Source organism: Rhinolophus sinicus, linkage group LG01 (genome assembly GCF_036562045.2).
Source record: "Rhinolophus sinicus isolate RSC01 linkage group LG01, ASM3656204v1, whole genome shotgun sequence".
NCBI classification, from domain to species: Eukaryota; Metazoa; Chordata; class Mammalia; order Chiroptera; family Rhinolophidae; genus Rhinolophus; species Rhinolophus sinicus.
Genome location: NC_133751.1, coordinates 183,667,345 through 183,680,772, shown reverse-complemented (window position 1 = coordinate 183,680,772; position 13,428 = coordinate 183,667,345). Strand labels below are relative to the sequence as shown.

At 39.8% G+C, this 13,428-nt stretch overlaps 2 protein-coding genes and 2 non-coding genes across 14 annotated transcripts in view; 1 reads left to right on the top strand and 3 right to left on the bottom strand.

The window, feature by feature from the left end:
* CMKLR2 (chemerin chemokine-like receptor 2) overlaps positions 1 to 7,721 on the top strand; it is a 46,120-nt gene extending 38,399 nt beyond the window's left edge. For all 11 annotated transcript variants that reach the window (XM_074340925.1, XM_074340914.1, XM_074340921.1 and 8 more), the window contains one exon: positions 797 to 7,721. In XM_074340925.1, the coding sequence (XP_074197026.1) occupies positions 825 to 1,892 (1,068 nt within the window). In that variant the 5' untranslated portion in view covers positions 797 to 824 and the 3' untranslated portion in view covers positions 1,893 to 7,721. The remainder of the gene's footprint in view (positions 1 to 796) is intronic.
* A 2,763-nt stretch (positions 7,722 to 10,484) lies between these two features.
* EEF1B2 (eukaryotic translation elongation factor 1 beta 2) lies at positions 10,485 to 13,364 on the bottom strand. Its single transcript, XM_019726895.2, has 6 exons — positions 12,910 to 13,364; positions 12,333 to 12,455; positions 11,613 to 11,739; positions 11,289 to 11,355; positions 10,797 to 10,922; positions 10,485 to 10,684 (listed from the first exon to the last, which is right to left on the bottom strand). The coding sequence occupies exons 1-6, from the start codon at positions 12,987 to 12,989 to the stop codon at positions 10,530 to 10,532; spliced, it is 678 nt and encodes a 225-aa protein (XP_019582454.1). The 5' UTR covers positions 12,990 to 13,364; the 3' UTR covers positions 10,485 to 10,529.
* On the bottom strand, positions 11,018 to 11,151 carry LOC141568095 (small nucleolar RNA SNORA41). The gene has a single exon (XR_012491104.1). It is a non-coding gene; the product is annotated as a small nucleolar RNA SNORA41 (small nucleolar RNA).
* On the bottom strand, positions 11,436 to 11,514 carry LOC141568082 (small nucleolar RNA SNORD51). Its single transcript, XR_012491089.1, has one exon. It is a non-coding gene; the product is annotated as a small nucleolar RNA SNORD51 (small nucleolar RNA).
* Positions 13,365 to 13,428: the final 64 nt, after the last annotated feature.

Genomic DNA, 13,428 nt, shown 5'->3' with positions numbered 1-13,428 from the left:
TGGTATGGACAAAAATAAAATAAGACTGATTAGTAAGTCAGTTCTTTGTTGTCAATGTAGAAAAGAATTAATTCAAATCAATTCAAAACAAAGGAATTTCAGTAAAATAAATGTCTAAATAAAGCTTAACTGCACTCAATATGCAATTAATGGAGAGATTAAAAGGCCATAGTCAAGTTTACTTCAAAAGATACCGTTTCGTTGAAAAGCCTTCCATATTGGTATAATACTGGTGAATGTGTTTGCCTTTGTAAACATAGAATAAAAATGCCTGTGGGACCAATATAGTGGGTAAAAATCTCCAGTGCTTGCCTGTGTCATCCAGGTGGATGGGTTGAGAAAGCAGTTGGAAATCTATGTCTGGAGCTTAAGAAGTCAGGATACAAATAAGGATTTTGAAGTCATGTGGTGACATAAGCATTCATGTTTTGTTTTGTTTTGCATCTTCCATAAAATAATGCATAGGAAGAACCTAGTTAATGCCGTTTGAATGTTAGATTCTCTCTGGTCAGCCCTACAAGCATTAGGGACAGAGGAAATGCACCTGTAGAGTCAATCATGTTAATTTAGCACTTACTGAATACGTACTTTACAAAAATGAACTCTCACTGCTTTGAGAATAGTCAGTGCAAAATGAGGTCCACCAAGACCCAGACATCTAGAGAGTAATCACACGTGCTACTAAGAAATATACTTCTTTCAGTTTATAAGATGCAATATTTTCATCTTTATGTTTCTTATTCACTGCACACTTTTTGTTCTTTTAAACGTTTTCTTTTTAAATTTGCTTCTGTAGATTTCCTCATTCTCCACTTTGCAAGGTCATGGAAGATCTAGAGGAAACATTATTTGAAGACTTTGAGAACTACTCCTATTCCCTGGAATATTACTCCCCAGAGCCTGATTTGGAGGAGAAGGTCCCCCTGGAAGCTGTCCACTGGATTTCCCTGGTGTTATACTGTTTGGTATTTGTTCTGGGTATTCCTGGAAATGCCATTGTCATTTGGTTCACGGGTTTCAAGTGGAAGAAGACAGTTACCACTCTCTGGTTCCTAAATCTAGCTGTTGCGGATTTCATTTTTCTCCTCTTCCTGCCCCTGCATATCTCCTATGTGGCCATGAATTTCCACTGGTCCTTTGGCCTCTGGTTGTGCAAGGCCAATTCCTTCATTGCCCAGTTGAACATGTTTGCCAGTGTTTTTTTCCTGATGGTTATCAGCCTGGACCGCTATATCCAATTGATCCATCCTGTCGTATCTCATCGGCACCGAATCCTAAGGAGCTCCCGGATAGTTATTATACTTGTTTGGCTCTTGGCTTCTCTCCTGGGTGGTCCTGCCCTATACTTCCGGGACACTCTGGAGTTCAATAACCACACTGTTTGCTATAACAATTTCCATAAGCATGACCGTGACCTCGCATTGATGAGGCACCATGTTCTGACCTGGGTGAAATTTATTTTTGGGTATCTCTTCCCTTTACTAACAATGAGCATTTGCTATTTGTGTCTCATCTTCAAGGTGAAGAAGCGAAGCATCCTGGTCTCCAGTAAGTATTCTTGGACCATCCTGGCTGTAGTCATGGCCTTTTTGATTTGCTGGACTCCTTATCACCTGTTTAGCATTTGGGAGCTCACGATTCACCACAGTAGCCATTTCAACCAGGTACTGGAGGCCGGAATCCCCCTCTCTACTGCCTTAGCATTCCTCAATAGTTGCTTGAACCCCATCCTTTATGTCCTAATTAGTAAGAAGTTCCAGGCACGCTTTCAGGCCTCGGTTGCTGAGATACTTAAGTACACATTGTGGGAAGTCAGCTGTTCTGGCACGGTGAGTGAACAGCTCAGGAACTCTGAAACCAAGAACCCGTGTCTCCTGGAAACAGCCCAGTGAATTACTACTTGTCCACAAATCAGTATAAGGCTTTTGTGTGGGTCCCCTGACAGATGCTTTCAAATTATTGGTTCCAAGATACAGAGCTGACCATATCTTTTTGTTGTTGTTTTTGGTCAGTTTTATTGGCATCACATTTTTGTGTGGATGTAAAAGTTAGGAAAGATCTTCATTTTTCCCCCCGGCAACTTAAATTGTGTCATTCTTGCTAGTTACACCATAGTGAATTAATCACCGCTATTGAGGCAATATCATTTATATTTTAAAAATTGTAATAACTTTTTAAAGTCCTAAATCTTTATATTAAATATATGATTCACTCCTTTCAAAAAATGGTAAAATGTTTGCGTAAGCTCACTTTAATTTTGCACAAGTCACCTGTTAGACAAAGTCTAAAATGCAACACGTGCACTTCATTTCTTTATTTCATGTAATCTTTGTATATACATTTACGAATTAAACTAATAGTTGCTTGTAGTAGTTTAAAACATTGTTCCGGTGGTTTTTAATACTTAGTAACCTGCCCCAAAATCTAGTTGCTTAAAACCATTTATTACTATTATAGCTCATAATTCAGAGAGTCAGGAATTCAAACAAGGCACAGAAGGGAGATTCCTCTCTCTGCTTCACAATATCTAGAGTCTCAGTGGACTGGGATGACCCAAACGGCTGAGGTTTCCAACAGCTGATGGCTGGCTGACCACTCCCTTCCCTTCCCTCCTTTCTTCTCCCTACCCCGCCCCTCCCCTTCCTTCTTCTCTCCTCTGTTCCCTTCCCCCCACTCCCCTCTTGTCCTTTCTTCTCCTCCCTTCTTTTCTCCTTTCTTCATATATCTGTTGCAACGTGTCGTCTTAGGGTAGTGAGACTTCTTATAGGGCAATTTAGGGCTCTAAGGGACCAAGGTGGACATTTCTAGTCCTCTTAAAAACTATGCACAACACTGACTCAGTATCACTTCTATTGTAGTCTGTTGGTCAAAGCCGTCACAGGCCAGTTCAGATTCAAGAGGAGAGGGCATAGACCCTCCCTCTCAATGGGGATATGCTCTCATCTTTATTCCTTCATGATATCAAGTGAAATATGAAAGTTTTTGGAAAATTCTGGGCATGTGCAAATATGTATAAGATCGCTATAAATATAAACACTGACATTCAGGTAGTAGTAGTAGATAGGCCAGCCCAATTTCAGAATGATTTCAGGAAAAGAAAGCATGTATGACATATTAATGTATTTCCACCTTTTATTCCTATAACTATATATAGACACCAGAATAAGGCCAAATAAAGCCTACCTTTAAGTCAAGGCAAATGTGTTGCATTTTAGACTGTAATGATATTTTGACCTCTATTCATTTATCCCTTTAGCAAATCGATGAGTATCTAAGAGGCATTCCGAATCAAGGTAGATAGATACTGTGAGGGATGCCAAAATGCATCCCTCTACTTACAGTTTAGAAAACGAGGTTAAACTTGCATCAAAACAATCCTAAAACAAGGCAGACAGTAATAAGTGCCGTAAGAGGCAAGAGAAGTGTCGATTGTTCAGAGAGGAACAAGATGGCATCCACTGTCGAAGAGAAGGAACACTGGAAATCTATGTCCTTGTCTTTGGGGTTCCCTAGAGTTCCTGTCCCTATCCCTTGTCTCTGCTGACATCTCCAGCTTTTGTGACTACGAACTGCTACTCGCGGTAATTTTAAAAACATTTAATTTTTCATAATTTCTCAATTTTATTTTGAAAGTTGTGAGGGGTAATGTGTTATTTCTTGAACTAGTACCCTTTTTTAGTTCATCTCTTCGTTCATCTCAATAAATACCAGATCATTTATTGCCTATGTCCTTTCCTGTTAACCCCCTCAAACAATCAAATCTGGTTTTGGCAATTATTCCAAAACAATGGATGGCACGGCTAAGCATATCCCGAGTTCTTCGATTCCCAGGTTTCTGCCATATCCAGTGTGGGTTAAGGGAAGGCAGGGTGAGGAAGGCTCATTGTGAGTGCTTGGCCCTTTGTGCAGCCTTTCACCTTGCCCCCTCCACCACCAGATTTTCAGATATTTTACTCTGAGTTCCCATTGACCCTTGAGGAAAGGCCCTGGGTTTCCAGAATCAGGAGAAAAGCTGAAGGATCCAAGAAAGAAGAGAACTTCATAGGCTTACCTTAGTTTGAGCAAATGGAGACTCTCAAGACTCTGGGAGAAAGAGGAAAGCTGAGGAGCAGGAAGGAGATTAAACAGCCAAGGGCAGAAGGAAATGAAAGGAGCAGGTGGTATTCTGGAAGTTACATTTCTGGGTGGTGCTTCCTAACCTTGTGAGTTGAGAATCCATGCAGAGCCATTTATCCCATTAGGCTCAGTGGGCACAGTATCTAGGGCCTGTGAGCTTTCCAAGGGCCCATAAAAATATTTGAGATCTCAAAAAATATTATTGACTCTAGAATACAAAAAGGAAACTTGAAAAGTCAAAATGAATAAGTACTTAATTACATGTCTATAAAATATATGCTTTTATGTCGATTAGTCAAGTGAAGTACTTAATAATTATATAGAAACGTATTTAATATGGGCTTTCACTATGTTCCTATGTTTGATATGAGGTGTGGATCTTCCAAAAAGAAAAATGCTTTGAGGAATGTCTGCAAAGGTCTTAGAGGAACTTTGAATTCATTTGAGAATCTAAGGAAAGTCATGGGTCCTTTCTACAGAAAAATGCTTTTACATAAAATATCAGGGAGTCCTTAGACCCCCAGGCTAAGAACTCCAGTTTTAGTGGCTTTTAAAATAGCTGATAGTGGGGATGTGACAGGAATCCACTAGTAGATAGTAGTAGCAACCAGTAGAGGCACCTCCCAGCAGAAACGAGTTAATTTTTTATTCTCGGTTTGAGGGAAGATCCAAGCAGTAAAATAGGACACACACTTGAACCCAGGATTGGGGACTCCAAGCCTCCTCCCCTGGCAGTTGGAATCTGGGTAGTGGGGCTCTCCAGGGGTCTAATGACCAAAAGCAGGATGAATGACTGAAAAGAGGGGCTGGAGGCAGGACAGGCAGTATAGCAATTTGGGGAGGAAGCGAGGGGGCTCAGTTCCTAGTTGGCAGGAAAGAATCCTAGGATGCTCAGGGAGGAGGGCATCAACCTTGTGAGACTGACTTGCCTCTTTCTCAATGAAAAGAAGCTCTTAGGACTAGGACCCAGGGCCTCTGGAGGCGGGATACCTGGATTTAAATTATGACTCCAACACATCATAGTTCTGTGACCTTGGCTAAATTAATTCAAATGTCAAGACCTCAGTTTTCCCCATCTGCAAAATGGGGATAATCCACAATAGTAGCACCTGCCACATGGGGCTCTTGTGAAAATTAAACAAGTTGATGCAGGTATTCATAGGGTTTTACCTAAGGCACTTAAAAAAGCAGTGCTTAGCCCTACACATAATACCTGATCAAAATTAGCTGGTGTTATACTTAATGAAACTCCTGGCATGTTCTGACATAGCAACTGCTTAGTGAATGTTAGAGCCCTTCCTCCTCAAATGAACATAAAAATTTCATAGGAAGCATAAGGGAACTACACAGAATTTAAAGCAAGATAGTTTATAAGTGCTATAAGAGTGTTATGTGCTGGGAGGCTGCAAGGGACAGGAAGGAGTAGAATAAAAGACTTCCTGAAAGAGGTGTTTGAAGTGCATCTTGAAGAAAGACTACAACTTTAACAAAGTGCAGGCGAGAAAAGAGGCTGCTTTAGGTAGATGGTGCAACAAGAGCGAATGAACAGAGGTTGGAAAACATGGGCTGTGCACAGAAAAGAGAATAATCCCATTTTTTAAGGACAAAGTGAGGACAGAAGATTCAGTGTGTGCCAGGCTTGAAGAGTTATCCATAGTTCTTCACTATTCTTCCATACGGATGGTAGTTCTTTAGACGATGAGTATTCAGAAGTCTATGGATACTTTCCTTTGATTTTACTTTCCTGAAAGCTCTTCAGGCCAATGACATTCCAAACGACACTCTCATTTGGCACATTTCCTGAACACAACTATTATCATCATACAGAGAGTATGTCATGAATGAATGTCTGCTTCTCAGTCTCAAATTTCCATTTTAAGTTTACCCTTATGTGATATTATCTGCTCACTCTTCCTAACTGAAGCTATGAAGCGAGGGTTACCCTGATGTAATAGGACTGTCTAAATTCAGGGATGAAGAACTTTTCCCATTCTATTACCAACACATCATCTGGCCCACGAACCCCTGGGTTTGAGTTCCTCCTATCTCACTAGGTGAATACTCGGGCATGTCATCTTTCAGGGTTGCCTTATCTATAAATGGTGATAACAGTGTCTGCCTTATCTCCTAGACTTACAGTGGAGTTTAAATTAGACAATGTATGTGAGGTATGTATTTTTTTTATTTACTTTTTTATCCTAAGGGCAATAATTGCCATTACCAAATTATATTTGTTTGGAAAAAGAAAATTATACATATGTTCCAAAACACTAATACAACTTTTTGTATTTTTGTCTTTGTTTATAAGCTTATCTTTTGATAGTAATAGTCAATGAAAACATCAAGCATTGTTCAATGTTGCTCGTTTCCATTATTTTTTTCAGTGATTATATTAAGCTTATAAAATATTCATTGAGTATATATACCATAATTTAGTCATTCCCATTTATGTTAGGATTATAAATCCTTTTATTTACCTGCTTCCAACCACACTGTCTCCAGATCAGAGCTCTGCCTTTATCTCTGGCTTGGAAACCATCAAGGTTCCACACTGCCCTCACAGAACAAGCCAGCCTATTAAATTCACCCTGGCCCCATCCTACCGAATCACAGATACTGCAGAATCCAGCCAAACTGGTTGAATTGCCTCCCAAATATCTATTCTCATTCTTGCCTTTATCATTCTGCCTTTAACACCCTCCTGGAACATTCTCTCTCTGGAACATTTTTTTTTTTTAACAAACTGACCAAGGTCCATCCAGCTTAAGCCCCGATTTCTCTCAAAAATGTTTCTTCAATTCTAGCCTTCCCGACCCGCTGAACATTTGGATCGCTTGCTCAATCACAAAATGACTCATACTTCACAGTTTTGTGTGTTTGAACCACCTCCCTATAGTAATTTTCATAACTATTTTTATAGCATCTAACATAGTGATACAAAATGAATCATTTTGAATTCCCTCACTGTGCTCTGCCCTTTGCTGGGGATGCTGAATATGAAAAATAAAACAAGGTTTCAGTGATTATAATCACTTAGGGGGCTTGCAAAAAGAGGTGGCCTCTGAATTTGTTTTCCACTCCAAAGCCAGAAACGGGGGAAAAAAATGTCTTTCTCTATGTATACCTATGCCTTCCTAGTCTGCTGGCTCAAAAGCAGTTCATTGAGTATACTGGCTCACACGCAGATATGAGTACTGCTCATAATAGCAAAAAATTGAAAGCAACCTAAAAATCCAATAGCCTGGTTAAATAAGATATGAGACAATGGGTTATGTAACTGCTAAAAGAGAAAGCTTTTTTATGTACTGATATGGAACATCTAAAATATAGATCATCTTCAAGATATCCAAGTTTATTTCTATGAACAAAATGCAAGGTGCTCAGTTTGTGTTGCATGCTGCACTTAGTCTGTGCACATGCTTAGACTAGCTCTGAAAAGACCTAAGAATCTGATGATATTGGTTGCTTTTATGGAGGTGAACGGGAGGCCTAGGGGACAGGGGATTTCGCTGTATAACCTCTTGAATTTTGAACTATGTTAATGTAATATCTATTTTTTAAAATATAAAATTAAGATACCATTAAATATATCGTTTATTCAAGGACGTGGAGTCAAGATTTTTAAAGTTATGTTTCATCATTTATCTTTTTAAGATTTACAAGACAGTTGTGGTTTGAACTGACTATTCCAATATTTCAACTCTTTAACTAAATTTTTAATAATTACTTTGTCATTAATATTTAATATTTAACATTTTGGTCAAACGATTTAGTACGCAGTCACTTTAACATGTCAATGATTGTGAATTATTTTGGGCTACTATTCACACTAGTTTTTTCCTTAGCAGCATTTCCAGAATCCACAGGCTCTCTGGTTCTCCAGAAAATGAAGTGCTGCCCTCTGCTGGCTTTTATGATGACAACCTGAAAATTTCTCCAGTGATTTTTCCAATGGGGTCTGTGGGACTGAATTGCTTAGCGAGGATGATTTTATTCATCAATACATACATACCCGATTGAATAATTTTTCTTTAGAATTTAAACAATATCCCACATTCAAGGTAGTCACATATAAAGAAAATCAGATTGAGAGAGAGAAAAAAGAACTGTCTGGTTCTGCTAGGAAAATTTTGACCTTAAATCATTTAACCTCTGGTCTAGAGACTACAAAATGAGAACTTTAGAGGTCAACAATTTCCAAGCTTTTATAAAAACTGTTTAAAAAAATCAAATGTTACATGTATATCTCAAATTAATATGCAACTGTTAACAGGACTTATCATTTAACATACTGCCTTCACCTGAGTACATTTACCTGTAGCACTACCTCAGTATTGAAATCCTACTGTTCTCCTACCGCGATATGTTCAATCAGATTTCCTAAAGCGTACAATGTCTCACCTACGTCCACCCACCTCTACACCCAAGTTAGGCTTGTGAACCACACAGCCTGGGAATCAATTACCTATGTAATCTTCCTTTCAGGACATAATGCTACTCAAAACACATTCCTAATGTTTTCCCTTAACAGCCTACATACAATAGGCATTATTTTAACATTTGCAGACTTTAATTCCTTTTATCTCCAAATATTTGGTTTATCCAGCAAATACTGTAATTGATATTATTCAGTATGTGCTTGGCACTGTATCCTAAGCACTGTATTGACTCGTTTTGTTTTTTTTCATGAAATCTAGAGAAGTGAAAGGGTCCAGAATATGCTATTATGGCATACAAATTATTTTGAGCAGAGGCATTTGAGTTCCAGAATTTTCTTACCTGCCTAAAAGCAGGTAAACTCCTAAAGGAACTCAAAATAACTCAATTGCCATAAATCCCCTCCCCAGAAGCAGAGGTTGACTCTTAATCTTTTATCACTGGAAATTAAGTCTCCACATCACCCACACCTAAATAGACATTATCACAAAAGTATTATCACCTATCATTTCTCCTACAGGACCATTCATTATCTTTCCAAAAAGCCATTTCGTTTTCCTCTAAGTGCCCTGTTGTCCTCCCCTTCCACTAAGGTAGTATGTACTCCCCAAAATCTAACCTCATCTTTGTCACATTTTTCTGTGAACTCTCCTACATAAATGATTAAATGTGACTTTTCTTTTGCTAAGCTCTTGTCAATTTAATTTGCACTCCCCAAGTACAGAATCTAAGAGGGTAGAGGAAAAGTTTTCCTCAGCAACAGTTTTCCTCAGCAACAGACATAAATGGAAAACTATAGACTGGGAAAATAAAATATAGAAAAAGCACAAGAAACAGGTTATCTTTTTACAGAGAGGAATTCAAGTTAAAAGTTAACTCAAAATACTTGATTTATAAGTATATGTAAGTATTCACAGATTATGGGAAACAGGTTATTTCTCCCTTCCCTACACAGAGGCACAATGCTGGCAAGAAAACCTTCAGCCTTTAAGACAATTGCAGTGACAAGCTCACTCCCAGGACAGCTGGACACTGAAATGGAATGGGATGAATCTCTGCAAAGGTAAATACAGAGGGTGCCAAAAAGAATGTACACATTTTAAGGAAATAACTATAAAAGTTGTAATACTCAATATATACCAGTAACAAAAGATGAATACAAGTCACATTTGACTTCTACAATTACAAGAGGTGCTCAAAGTGGTACTTTAAGGTACTCATGACTCTTTACAGTACTCCAACATTCCCATTGAAGAAAATCAGCTCCCTGTTACTTCCTTGCAAAGCCCAAGGTCTGAACCATTATAAACCTGTAGGGCTAATTTCTTCACCCAAAATCTTCCCAACTTTAGCTCCTTGATTTAAATACAGGACAAATATGAAAATTTGACATATTGTGGTAAAAGTGGTATCACCATACATTCCTGAGGAATACATACAAGAATTATACCAAAGTCCATTTCTATTAGTTTATAAAATCTATTTGAGATCTATAGTTTTTAAGTTTTCCCTTTTTTTTTGGCTAAACGTGTAACTAAGAATGCTGACCCAAATTTATATTACGAATTACATATTCACCGAATTTCTCAAAATTGAAGGAATATAGTTGACCCTTGAACATAGGTTTCAACTGTGTGGGTCCACTTATACGCAGGTTTTAAAAAATGTATAGCTGGCCCTCTGTATCCCCAGGTTTTGCATCTGTGGATGTAGAGGGCTCAATGCACGCATTGTTTCATGCCATTTTATGTAAGGAACTTGAGCATCCATGGAGTCCTGGGACCAATCTCCTGTGGATACCTAGGGACTTGTTTCTGGGAAATCAGTAAGTGTGGATTTCTGACTACGTGGGAGGGTTGAGCCCCCTACCCCCCATGTTGTTCAAGGGCCAGCTATACTACCCTCCTATTAAAAGACTGAAGAGCCAAGAGTTGTCATTCAAGTTTTTATTTAAGGGTAATGATCCGTGATGGATTTTAGATCTTGTTGAAAGCAGCCACGTCCATGGACTGCACATAGTCCTCAAAAGCAGTGATCTGCTCCTCCAGCATGTCTGTTCCAACTTTATCGTCTTCTACTACACACTGTATTTGAAGTTTTTTAATTCCATACCCCACAGGAACTAGTTTAGCTGAAAAGAACATTAACAAAAATCTTAGTTAGAAAAGTCCTATTGATTGGCGAAGGTTGAAACTATGCAAATTCCAGATGCCAATTTCAAGAAAAGCAAAGACTGAACTCACAAGAGCCCCAGACCAAGCCGTCTGCTTGAATGCTCCTGACGCACTCCTCTAATTTTGCCATATCTGTCTCGTCATCCCAAGGTTTGACATCTAATAAGATGGAAGACTTGGCAACAAGTGCAGGTTCTAAAAAAGTACAAGTAACAGCATTATTCAAATACTCAAAATTAATTTGTTTCAAAATGGATTATCTCCTTAGCCACACAAAACTATAGGATACATCTTGTTTGTCACACACATGCCCACTTTCTGTTTTGCTAAGAAAGAGGTGTTTAGTGGTGTAACAGTTTCTTTCCCACAGAGGAATGCCACAACTGCCACCATTAAAAACAGCTGCAGACCAGTAGCTGTGGAAGTTTTAAGAACAACTTCTATAGGTTTTGAAATCCTGACCTAGTCAGAGAACGTGAGAAGTCACTTTGGGGATCATTCTTTGAAAAAGATTACTCACATTATGAAATGAAAATAAACACAAATCATAAACTGACTTACTTTTGGCTTTCTTTGACTCATACTGTGCAAGGCGCTCTTCTCTTAGCTTCTTCGCTTCTTCACTTTCCTATAAAGAAACAATTTAATACATTTCACAAAGCTGGTTGCTCCTCAGCTTCAAGATCATGGGGTCATCACAACAAAGACCAGCTTTATCAGAAAAAAGCAAATCCATCACGAGCTCAGCCGAAAGATGGTGATTTGATTTTACTCATCATGTAACCAGTGAGAATTTTTAAAGGTAGGAAATAAAATGAAGCCAGGATTCAAATCCAGGTAATCTGACTCTAGTTGGTGCGTAAGCACAATACACTTATTACATACCTCCTCATCATCAGATCCAAAGAGATCAATGTCATCATCATCTTTATTATCTGTAGCTCCACTTCCTGTGGTGTCTTCCACATTAGCGGGACCATACTTGCCCAAAGCTTTCTTCACTCCAGGCAGGCTTGAAAGAAAGTTTAAATTTAACTATTAGGCGGGTACAGTGTCCTTTTTTAGAAAATGTGAGAACTTATTTTCATTACTATCAATAGACCCCCTTTAACACTCCCAGATAAGCACTTTTACGTTTTCACTCCTCACCCCAGAAATAGTAGTAGTATGTGACATTGTATTCAATACTCACTATGATTTACTCTTTCAGAATGAATATTTGAGATCTCATTAAGTATGCTCAATTCCATTCTTAGTGAATTGGAGTCCACTCCCCAAACTTCCACCCTTGTTGGTAGTTTCAGAAGAATGGCCAAGAACTGAATGAATGAGCCACCCTCTCACCCCAGAGGTGGGCCCCCCAGGTCAGGAACAGGCACATTGGCAGGGCAGTGTGGGGAAAGGTTGAATTGCTGTTGTCCATGTTCTACCTGTTCTGTGAAAAAATGGAGGACTTCAGTCTCTTGGCCTTCTAAAGTCAGACAGAAATTTATCTCACAATATCCCAACAAAGCTAATGCTGCCTGGGTCTACTGTCATGTGAAAGCCCTGACTTAAAGCTTAGAAAGCAGTCTATTCTTCAGATAACTACAAAGGTAGTTTTACCTGGCCTTTTCCTTTTCAAAAGACTTGATGTGATTATACCAACGCAGGGCATGATATAAGTTGGCAGGTGGTGGGCCGGAGACTGCTTCAAATACTGCCACGTCTGCTTGTGATGGCACATACCTGCAATTGATACCAAAAAAAAAAAAGAAGAAGAAGTACACGCGCCTTTAAAAGCCACAAACACCATCAAATAAGTAACAAAAGCTACATCTGTCAAATTACTTAGTGAGATCTCACCCATTTGTTACCGGGCTACCTAGGCTGCTTTAGTTTTGTTTTAAGGTCAGGGACCATCTGTTCTACCTGAGACATGCCTGTTACTTAGTAGACCTCAAAGATTGCAATCTCTAACGTAGATACACAGGATTACATTCATTAACTGAGTAAAGACCAGGAAAAACCTGGTTCAAGGAAGTAATGAGGAAGAAGGCACATTTTTGATCCTTTTTACTTCGCAGCCCCCTCCACTAGGAGGGGCCTGGAGCCCGGCTTCCTCTCCTCCAGCGGCGGCGGAGGCCGCGCCACGTGGTATCGGCGGCACCCCGCCGACCCCAGCCCGAGACTGCGCGCTCACCCCTCGATGTAGCTCTTGTCCGCCAGGTAGTCGTTGAGCACCTGGAGTCCGGCAGGGCTTTTCAGGTCTCCAAAACCCATGACGTCGGCTGACCCTGAAGCTGGGCGGCAGCGGGTGAAAAAGAAGCTCAAGCGGTAGGCGCCGAGCACTGAAGGGAAAAAAAAGGCCGCAAAACGCCGCGAAATTCCTTATATAGAGACGGAGGCGTTTCCCTCCGTCGCACCCGGCCGAAGGTTAAAGGTCAAAGTACGTCGATCTCATACCTCACCATAAAAATCGGGTCTCTGAATTAAACGGCCCACAAATTATCCCTAGGCTTTTCTTTGTGTTTGAAAAAAACAATAATAAAAGGGGCATTTCTTATAGAAGTACCTCCACGGCTTCCGAAAATTACAGGAACCGCCCCTTGAAGGTCCGGAGATGACCGAAGTAGATCGGCCGTAGCCTCCCGGCCACTTCCGGCGGAACTGCTGGTCCGGATCGTCCCTTCTCCGCGAGTCTCCTCCTCCTCCCGGCTGC